Source organism: Fukomys damarensis, unplaced genomic scaffold (assembly GCF_012274545.1).
Source record: "Fukomys damarensis isolate Sample0158 unplaced genomic scaffold, DMR_v1.0_HiC HiC_scaffold_30, whole genome shotgun sequence".
In the NCBI taxonomy this organism is placed as follows: domain Eukaryota; kingdom Metazoa; phylum Chordata; class Mammalia; order Rodentia; family Bathyergidae; genus Fukomys; species Fukomys damarensis.
In genome coordinates this window covers 4,420,340-4,430,721 of record NW_022900942.1, presented here as the reverse complement: position 1 = coordinate 4,430,721, position 10,382 = coordinate 4,420,340, and the positions used below count along the sequence as shown (strand labels likewise).

Below are 10,382 nucleotides of genomic sequence, written 5' to 3'. Positions count from 1 at the left end.
TCCTGCGGCAGCTCATCCTCGCTCTCCTCCTCCTCCTCCTCCTCCTCGTCTGGGGCACACGGACCATGCCACTCAGCACAGGGCTGGCGCCCACACCCCAGCCCTGCCGCCGCCCTGGCCCGGCCCTGCTGAGGACGTGCCTTGCCTACCTTTGTCCGCATCTAAGGGATTCAGCGAGGTGGCCAGGTTGGCAAACTGCAGGGAGGAGAGCGCCGGTGAGGTCCCACAGCCGCCAGTGCCGCGCCCCCCTGCGCGCCCGCGCCCCCGCGTACCTCGCCCATGACAGCAATCGGGGTCTCTCCTTTGGCCTGTGCCACGCGGTGCTCGATCAGGTAGTACATGTACTCGTCGTACAGCAGCCGGATGAGGTGGAAGGAGCCGAAGCTGGCAGCGCTGCGCAGGGTCAGGTCCCGTATCACCATGGAGCTGCAAGTGCCCGGACCGAGAACCAGTTAGTTGCTGCCAGCGGGAAGCACCACTGGTTTCCTTGGGGCGAATGTCCGGGAACGCAGAAGGCCAATCTTCCCGGGGGGGCGTCTTCCAGAGCACCTTTACCTACCTGGAGGAGGAGGCGCTGTCTGTCCATGCCCCACCTCCTCTTGTGCAGAGGCAAGGCCTTCTCTGCCCCCACCCACTCTTGGGGGAAGCCCTGCTTCCAGCAATGGGTCCCGCCCTCCTATGGGGGCGTGGCCTTCGCCGGCCCTGCCCACTCACGGGAGGAGGTGCCCTTTATGGCTCCACCACCAGCCTGGTCCCGCCCCTAGCACCATGCCCCTGGCACCGTGCTGGCACGAACCTGTAGAAGGACCACTTGAGGAGGAAGAGCTTGGCGGCCTTGGGGAAGCCAGAGCTGCCCTGGTAGGGCTTGAGCACCTGGCTGACGACGCCGTCCAGCCACGCCGCCCACTGTTCTAGCGAGTTCTGCTGCTGCAGCGTCACCTTGAAGTCCTGCTCCAGGCGCTGCACCACGCGGTCCTCGCAGCGGCACACCCACGAGGCCTGCTCCTGGGGACGGTGGGCAGGGTCCTGGCTCAGGGTCTGGCTCGGTCCCACCTGGCGCCGCGTCCTGCCGGCCCGGGGCCGCCCCGCTCACCTGCACATTGGCAAAGTCCACGCGGTTGAGGTCGCTGAGCATCTGGTTGATCTGCGCCGTGTTCTGCAGCACGGCGCGTGCTGCCTGCGCCAGGTGGTTGAGTGATGTGTAGCGCCGCAGGGTCTGCGCGAAGGCACCCGCCGCCGCCACCTGAGCCAGACCAGATAGGGCGGGAGGCTGCGGGGTGGAACTACCCGCTCAGGCCTGGTCTCGCCACTGCAACCTCCCCAAGCCTCAGAGTCTGTTTTCTTAAAACAAGAAGGTTGCAGGCTGGGGATTTGCTCAGTGGTGCCCCTGCCTGCCTCTCAAGCACGAGGTCCTGAATTTGATCCCGGTACAAAAACAAAGACAAAAACAAACAAACAGGAAGGTTGTACCTTGCTGCTTTGCTCCGGAGGCCAAGAGGTTAGGTCTGTCAAATGTTGGGCATCCACTTAACAAGTGCATCAAAAACTACATTTACTGTTCTCTGGCCAGCACTATTGCTGTTTTTGTGCTGTTGGGGACCAAAACTCAGCCACAAGCATACTAGGCAGGGGCTCTACCACTAAGCCACACCAAGCCCACAACTTGATTATCCTTGGGACTGAACCCAGGGCCTCTGGACTGAGCTACATCCTCAGGCTTCATTTTACATTATTAGTTTTTAGGACAGGGTCTCCCTAGTAGCTAAGTTGTTCCAGGTTGGACTGGAACTTGGATCTTCCTGCCTCAGCCTCCCAGAGTGCTGGGATACCAGGTGTGTGCCACTATACCTGCCTGGCACTATTATTACTTTTAACAAAAGAACAGAACATAGGGAGGGCACTTTTGTTTATTTATTGGTACCGGGGATTAAACTCAGGACCTTGTGCTTTTGAGGCAGGCGGTAGAACCACTGATCTGAATCCCCAGCTCTAATGGAGGGCATTTCTTTGATGAACTTTTACATGGCTTCTTCTACATGGTTACTACCCCCTTGAGTGTCAGCTGCATGAGGGTAGGGATTTTGTTCTTCTTATTCATTATTGTGCTTTCAGCAGTGAAAACTCTGCTGGGGATCCATTAGGTGCTCAATAAACACATACTGAATGAACCAATGAATCCATGAGTCTTCTTAGCCCTTCTCTACCAACTTCTTTCCTTCACCTGTCTGCCCTGGGTCCTGCCTACCCAGGGGTGACTCTTAAGACATCCATTCTGGACTGGGGATTTGAGGGTACAACCCAGTGGTACAGCACGTGCCTAGCATGCACAAGGCCCTGGGTTCCAGTACTGCAAAAAACAACAAAACAGAAAAACCCAATGAAGCCCTCACATCTAGGTAGAGAGCAGCAGACCGGAAGGGCAGGGCTGTTACTGTTTTCTCGTAGATGTCATCTTGTTAACAAAAGTTTTATCTATTGCGGAGTACCTATAAAGACAATGCAGGATGGCACAGGGCTGCATTTCAGAAATGGACAGCAAGGAAGCCGCTTTGCCAGACAGCATCAGAGCCCTCTCTGCAGCTCTGCCCTCACACTCCCGGCACAGGCACAGGCACAGGCACAGGATGTCACCCTCTGGCCTCACCTTCACCCGCAGCATCTCCTCAGGGATGTTCACCATGGCATGGGTGAGCCAGCTCTCCAGACTCTTGGCGAAGTTCCGGATCGCTTGGGTCAAGGCACCTGTGGGTAGTGGAGGGCGGTCAGAGTGGACGGTGGTACATGGGGGCAGAGGGGTGGCCAAGCACTCACTGGGGATGGGCCGCAGCACGTCGGGGATGAGGATCTCCACCAGGCCCTGGTATAACACGTTGTCACAGTGCTTGGTCCACTGGAGCACGGGCTCGAACTTGGAGAGGAGCACCAGGCTGGCCTTGGGCAGCCGCTTCTCAGCCTCGTCGTGCCTGGGGGTGTGCCCCAAACCCCAGGGTCACACATGGTCCTGCACCCAGGGGAGTCAGGGTGCTGCTCCCACCTCCCATAGGTCCAAGGTCCAGAGGTTGGCCAGGGACCCTGCACTGCCCTTCAGGATGGGCACAGCGCTCTCAGCATCAGTGGATACACATGCACACTCAGGGGTTGAGGGCATGTGTCCCATGGATGGCCAGGGCAGTGCAGGCACCCCGTGGACTCACACGGCCAGCGGCGGTGCCTCGCTGGGCTGGCTGAGGTTGTACCTCCAGAAGGTCTTCCACAGCGTCTCCACCAGTGTGAACTGCAGGTTCACCATGACATCCACGATGGCCTGGAGAGGAGGCCAGGCACTGAGGACCAAGGGGCAGCTGCCTGGGCTTCCCCTAGCATGGCTGAGCCCTGCCTGCCCACTCCCTGGCCTGCCTGCCCATCCTACCTCACAGTGTTCCCGGTACAGGACCTGGAAAGCCTTGACGTCCCCTGGTCCAATACCCTCGGGAAGCACTTTGCCCTGGAGGTCGAGCTCCGTGAAGTCAGGGAGGCTACGGGATGCATCTGGGGGCGGGGGATACCATGAGATCTTCATCCTCCACCTGCCTGCCACCCCTAGTCTCCATGGGGTCTCACCCAGCAGAGGGCCCCCAAGTGCAGAGGGCGGAATGAGGCCCTGGGAGGTCCCATGACCCACCTAGCATACAGAACAACACCCTGGCTCACTTGCTACATGGTGGCCCCGGACCAGCCATGGTAGGACAGCGGGCACAGAGTTCTTAGCCTCCAAGGCCCAGGGATCTCAGGGACACTGTGCAGACCCTATGGGCCCTGGGGAGTCAGCTCACACCTTCGGCTCTACTCCAAGGGTCACATCCCACCCCTCCCTCAGTGCCCCAGGTACCTAGAGGCCACAGAGCAGGTGAGCTCCAGGAGGAAGCCACCCTCAGGAGGCGGGGTGGAAACATCCCTATGCTCACAGTGTTGTCCTGGCCCCCTTGGACACTTCCCACCTCTCCGGCGAGCCACCCCTGTGCAGCCCCGCTGGCTGGTGCTCACCCAGGAACTGCTGGTACTGCTGCACCTGTGCGCTGATGTCTGACAGCCCTGCAGGCTGCTGCTGCCCCACGGCCACACCATTGGTCATACCCTCCATCTTCTGGATGGGCTTGAGCCTGCGGGGGCAGGGGCAGCTAGCAGCAGACTGGTGGGGGGGCGCGGCCCAGGGCACCCCACTCCCCACTGCCCTACCTCTGCTTCTGGGAGAAGGGCTGGCCGCGCATGGCCATGTGCTGTTGGTCCTCCATGAGCCGCAGCAGGGGTGAGCTGGCCTTGATTCGCAGGCCATAGTAGTGGTACTTGGAGTTGCCCCTGTGGGAAAGTGGGGGTGAGGGCCAGGCAGGGTCCTGAGCCCTCACTCCACAACCCTTGCCTGGCAGAAAGCCGAAGGAGAATCCAGAGGCTGCTTTACTGCATACCCCAAATTCTAGGGAGGAGCAGGCGCCTGGCTAATATTTGCACAGGAAAACATCCTGCCTAGCACTCCCCGGGGAAGGTGCTCCTGGTATTATCCCAGGGAGGAATCCAAGGCCCATGGAGATCCAGCACCTCACCCAAGGTGATGCATGAATGAATGAACAAATTCTGAATGAATAAAGTGGTGACACCACCGGGAACCAGAACTGGGAGTGGAAAGCAGGGAGAGGCTGGGATTCACGTAGAGCGAGAAGAAGGTAGAAGTCACTGACCCACAGGTCCTGACTGAGCACCAACTGTGCAGCCCTGAGCATCAGGGTAGTCCGTTCCAGACAGAGCAGAAGAGGAATAAGCAACATGAAAGGAGAGCTGGAGGGTGCGAGATGCTAAGGAAAAAAACTAACCAGAGAAGGAAGGCGGGTGGCAGGAATGGAGGAGCCGGGAAAGAGCACAGGCAGAAGGTACGTTCTACACAAAGCCCCTAGGGTAAGAGCATGGGGCGCATCAGAGCTAAAGCCCGGGCGGTCTGGGGTTGGGGGTTGGGCCTAGCGGACAAGGGTCTGGGGTTGGGGGTTGGGCCTAGCGGACAAGGGTCGGGGGCGCACCTGGTGCCGAGGCGGCGCGTGCGCAGACCCATGAAGACGGAGCGGATGAGCTTGCCGAAGGAGGCAGCGTTAACGGGCTCCAGCTTCTGCTCCTGGCAGTGCAGCAGGTAGTGGCAGTAGAGGGTGCTGCGCGGCAGGCTTACACCCTCAGCCGTCTCGTAGTTGTCCAGGAGCCACTGGACCTGGGGGGAAGAAGCGGGGGTGGGGGAAGGGCAAGCAAAGCGCCACCAACACTGCGGCTGCTTCCCATGGGGATGGCTGCCTCGCAGCGTACATGCTGTATCCTTCCTCCCTGGGAAAAGCACCCATGCCCTGTCCATATCCTGCACAATGTTCTAGAGCTACCCTGGCCACCACACTGCCATTTAAATACAGATTTACACGCAGACATGGTGGCGCACGCCAGGCATCTTGGCACTCTGGGAGGCTGAGGAAGGAGGATCGCAAGTTTGACCCCAGCCTGGGCTGCGGATGTAGCTCAGTGTGAAGGCTCTGGGTTCCATATGCGGTACCAAAAAAGAAAAGTATGTTAATTCATACAGAGTGGAAAAAAAAAATCTCCCATGATCAAGGATGTGAACTCATCCGTAGAACTTATTTTTTTGTTGTTTTTTTGAGACAAGGTTTTGCTGTGTACTCCAAGCCGGCCTTGAACTCATCATATAGCCCAGGGTGGCCCTTCAACCATCAGCAGTGCTCCTGCCTCAGCTTCCCAAGGGCTGAGATTACAGGCACGCGATACCATGCTCAGCTGTAGAACATTCTTGAAATGATGACATCACAGAGATGGGAGTAATGACTGCTGGGGTTGAGTGGGGCGGCAGGAAGGAGAAGGAAGGAAGGAGCCCAGGCCTCACACATGCCAGGCAACCACTTGCCACCCAGCAGTGCCCCATCCTGATGGTGGCAATAGTCTTCCAAGAGCCACTACACAGTGGACACAGAAGTCATGTGCGTGTACGAGCAGTATTAGTCTCCTGGACTGCCTGAGGTACTATAGGTGTGGAAAAGGACCAGGCGAGGGACCTAGATGAAGGGTCTCCAGGCATCTCAGTGCCTTTTCTGCAGTTTCTTGTGAATCTATAATTATTTCCATATAAATATTAACAAAACAAAGCAAAACCAGTCACTGAGTGACCCCAGACAACCCCGAGCACTCAAAGCTACCTGGAGCAGCCCAGAGAGCACCTGTGTTCCTTTCTGGAGAATGCCCTGTCACCTAGCTGGTCAGCATGCTTCTGAAGCAGGTGAGGACCCTGCAATAGCATGAAACAAGCTAGGTGGGTCACCATTGGTATTTTATAAACTAGACCCCCCCCAAAAAAAAGAGGAAAAACAAAACAAAAGAAAGGGCAGAAGCCACACCGATCACTATGTCTGGTGGCACCCAGAATTCGTGTCCTGACCCACTCCTGGGCCACATGCTTGGCCACGGCCTGGGAAGAGCTGGAACTCAGGGCCCCCAGATGATTCCCCAGCTGTTCCAGTCCAGGAGGGCAGTCGGTGCCTGCTCTCTCTCTGTTAACCATCCCTCCTCTCCCGTCAGTTACAACCAGAATGAACAGCACATCTCAGGCACTGTTGCAAAAGCTTCATAAAAACCAGCTTGTGCCTAGAGGGGCTAGGCTACCTACACAAGGCCTTACAGTTCGGGCTTCATCCCTTCTGCCTGTGAGTGTTGAGTGCCAGGTTTCATGGGCTCCTGCCGGTGGTGGCCGGTGACCACTGCCAGGAACAAGCTGCTGGTCCCCACTCTCTGTCACCCACCTCCCTCCCCTTGCTCTGGGGCCCCTCGGGGCACTTACGGTGGCTGGCGAGGCACGGGTGGTGTGGGAATAAGACTGGCTGGTGCTGCCCAGCATGTAGCCGCCTTGGATCACATAGGTGCCCGCTCCGCCGCTGCCATTCCCGCTGCCGCTGCTACTGCCAGTGCTTCCCCCGCTGCCACCACTGCCGCCACCACCACTGCTGGCCCCACCAGCACTGCTGGTGGAGCTGGCGACGATTGGGCTGCCAGATGCATACATGGGTACAGAACCACTGCTGGCCACCGTCTGCGAGGGGGCAGGTGTGCTAACCTGGGCGGTCGTGCCTGCAGCCTCATAGTAGCTGGTGCCCGCTGTCTGTGTATACAGTGGCGTCTCAGGGTATGGGTAAGTGCTGGAGCGGCTGGGGAAGAGAACAGCAGTGGGGCAACATTCAGGGCAGTAAGAACAGAGTGGCCCAGATGTGAGACTGTCAGAAGTCCTGCCTGGTGACACAGCGGCCCTTAGGGCAGCTCCTGTTTACCTGCAACAGATCTGGTACCTGCTAGGTGCTTGACAGGCAACTTTTCTTTCTTTTCCTTTTTGCTTTTTTGAGATAGGGTCTCACGATGTAGCTCAGGCCTTGAATTCACTATGCAGCCTAAACAGGCCTCAAACCGGTAGTAATCTTCCTGCCTCAGCCTCCCAAGTGCTAGGACGACAAGTGTGTGGCATCGAGCCTGGTGGGCTTCATGGGCAACTTTTCACGGAATGATCAATGCAGTGCTATGGCACAGGAGTCAGTTTTCCCCTTCCCCTTGTCAGGAGACCAAGATGGAAGGGTTGGGTAACTTGGCTATACTTCCCTCAGTCGAAAACCAACTGGGCCAGGGATTTGGCTCAGTGGTGCTGCCACCTGCCTCAAAAATGCAAGGTCTTGAGTCTGATCCCCGGTACCACACACACAAAAACAAAACAAAACCAAAAAAGCAACAACCAAGAAGAGATTTACAATCCTGGGTTGGATCCCTACCACCACAAAACAAAAAGAAAAACAAACGAAATCCTGCCACCCTGCATACCTGCAATCCTAGCTACTCCAGAGGCTTAGGTAGGGGGATTGCCAAGTTGAGTACAGCCTTAAATTTACTGAGACCCTGTCACAAAATAAAAACTAAAAGGGCTGGATGTGCAGCTCAGTACTAGAGTGCTTGCCCAGCATGTGTAAGGCTCTGGCTCCATCCTCGGAGGACTGGGCCGGGAGGTGGTCATGCATGCTTGGACTAATAAGCCTATTGTGTGTTGGGCATTGTCCAGGAAAAACCCCTGGAGCAGATCCCTGAAAGAGAAAGTAAGGGTGAGGGACATTCTTGAAGGGAGACTGGTAGGACACCTGGAGGCACAGTCACATGGTCTGCTCACGACAAGATTTGGCTGGGGATCACCAAGGCATCCATCTACCATACAGTGTCACCAAGAGTACGTAACCCAAGTGGGTGACCTGAGCACACACCTTCATCTCCCATGGCCGGTGCCAGAGCCAGCTCACCCCTCCACTGGGCCCAGCATACAACTCCTGTCTCAAAACCAGAGCCTCCAGCAGGGTGTGGCTCTGCAGTGAGTGCCTGCCTGGCATGTAAAAGTAGCACATGTTGCCCAGTGCCACAGAAAAAAATAGAAAGGTTGTTCAGTGGATTATTTGCTAAATGAACAAATGAGTGTCTCTGGATGTACCCTGAACAAAGCCAAGAATGGAGGCCCAGGGGTGGTGGTTTTAGCCAGGGTGGGGCCTCTACGAGGGAGGAACAGAAAATACAGCTGAGAGCAACAATGGCCTTGAAGAACCTCAGGGAATAAAGAACTGGCCAGCAATGAAAACCTAACTGATAACCTCCCACAGGACAGCCTCAGAGGGCACAGCCAGTGAAGACAGAAGGAGCCAGCCAGGCTCTGATTCAGCTGCGTCCCTGTGGGGTGAGCCCTCTTTGGAAATGAGTCAGTGACAATTCAGATGCCAGGACCACACTCCTCAGGGTCAGTCGGAGCATCATGACCCAAAGACAGAGCTACTCTCTGAGCTAATCCAACCCCAGCACTGTGTCCACAAGGACAGGTGGCAGGGACAAAAGAAAAAAATTAGATGTACAACAAAGTGGAAATTCTTGGGCTGGGGATGTAGCTCAGTGGTTCCGCTGCCTGACTCAGAAGCTCGAGGACCCGAGTTTGATCCTCCATACCAAAAAAAAAAAAAAAAAAAAAAAAAAAAAAAAAAAAAAAAAAAAAAAAAAAAAAAAAAAAAAAAAAAAAAAAAAAAAAAAAAAGTGGAAATTCTAGAAACTAAAACAGTAGCAACCACCATGCTGGAACCATTGCTGGGAAGACGGAAAGAGACCGTGGCATGAGCCTTGGCATTACCACACCCTGGGAGATTAGTGTGCAGGACCAGGGCGGGGACCACCTGTGCGTCCCACATTGGGCCGGACAGTGTCATCACAGTGGTTAGAGAAACAGAGTGACGGGGGTCATGGGGACTAGCGGGAAATGTGCCAGGTCCATGGCTGGGAGGAGAAATACAGGACGGAGTACACAGCCTCTATTTCTGAACAAAGAAAGGGGATAGTTTCTATTTTCAGATCGTTGCTGGGAGGAAACGGGTTACACTGTCCCCTCAAGGGCGGGGTTGGAGGTCAAGAATGAAAGAGATGCTTTTCCACTGTTTAACATTTCCCATTGTGTAGAAATCTAATTTTATCTTGTAAAAATTTAAATATCTGTCTATATCCCCCCCAAAAAAACCCTAGGCCCATGTGATTGCAAAGTTATACTGGGTGCCTATCCCGGCCCTAAGCGTCCTCTCTGCCATTCCTTGGGGCTTCTGGTTGCCCCGTGGGTAACGCCTGAAGCTTTAAGGTGGGGGTGGGGAGAGGCCCCACCCTCCCCACTTACATGGCACTGGCAGTGTAGCTGGCATCGCCACCCTCCACATACTGCACTTGGCTGGAGTACACATGTGGCACGGGCACCTGCTGGAGCTGCTGCACCTGGGCAGGAGGAAGGGTGGCGGGAGTCAGGCTGGGTCCCTTGGCTCTCCCGGAGGCTCGCAGGGTGAGCTGCGGGATTCTCTGACCACCACCTCCTGGTCAGGCCAGGGACCCTCAGCTGGGGTTGGGAGTCAGGAAGAACTATCGGATAAGGATGGTGTGGACCTCTATGTGTCAGGCAGCAGAGTGGGGCTTGACGGGCAGTCGGAGCTGGAATGGTGGACAGAGCCCAGGGGAGAGGCTTGGATACCTGGCACTGGATGATAGGGGTAGAGCCTGGAGAGATAGACAGGACCCAGGGGCGGGGCCTGGACACCAGACTCCTCGTGTTGTGGGCGGAGCCTGAGACGGCTGATTCTTAGGGGCGGGGCTACACACCCCAACTCCACCCCCACCCGTCTGCAGGAGCGGAGCCTGAGGCTTGAACCCCGCGGGGATCGGGGATGGGGGATGCCCCCCCGCCCTGCGTCCGCCACCGCCACCTACTTTGAGGGCCGTGGCGGCCGTGGCGAACACTAGCACCTGGGGGACTCTCTGGATCCTGACCCTCT

General features: G+C 56.6%; 1 protein-coding gene across 7 annotated transcripts in view; it reads right to left on the bottom strand.

The window, feature by feature from the left end:
• Window positions 1–55: 55 nt before the first annotated feature.
• Window positions 56–10,382, bottom strand: part of Rfx1 (regulatory factor X1) — a 27,372-nt gene continuing 17,045 nt past the window's right edge. For 5 of the 7 annotated variants that reach the window (XM_019205916.2, XM_019205912.2, XM_033757352.1 and 2 more), the window contains 13 exons: window positions 9,737–9,831; window positions 6,851–7,214; window positions 5,046–5,227; window positions 4,216–4,335; window positions 4,024–4,139; window positions 3,410–3,528; window positions 3,195–3,304; window positions 2,812–2,963; window positions 2,645–2,742; window positions 1,094–1,243; window positions 797–1,005; window positions 273–426; window positions 56–195 (listed from right to left, as the gene is read on the bottom strand). In XM_019205916.2, the coding sequence (XP_019061461.1) occupies window positions 73–195; window positions 273–426; window positions 797–1,005; window positions 1,094–1,243; window positions 2,645–2,742; window positions 2,812–2,963; window positions 3,195–3,304; window positions 3,410–3,528; window positions 4,024–4,139; window positions 4,216–4,335; window positions 5,046–5,227; window positions 6,851–7,214; window positions 9,737–9,831 (1,992 nt within the window). In that variant the 3' untranslated portion in view covers window positions 56–72. The remainder of the gene's footprint in view (window positions 196–272; window positions 427–796; window positions 1,006–1,093; window positions 1,244–2,644; window positions 2,743–2,811; window positions 2,964–3,194; window positions 3,305–3,409; window positions 3,529–4,023; window positions 4,140–4,215; window positions 4,336–5,045; window positions 5,228–6,850; window positions 7,215–9,736; window positions 9,832–10,382) is intronic. The other 2 variants (XM_019205915.2, XM_019205917.2) reach the window with 2 other exon arrangements.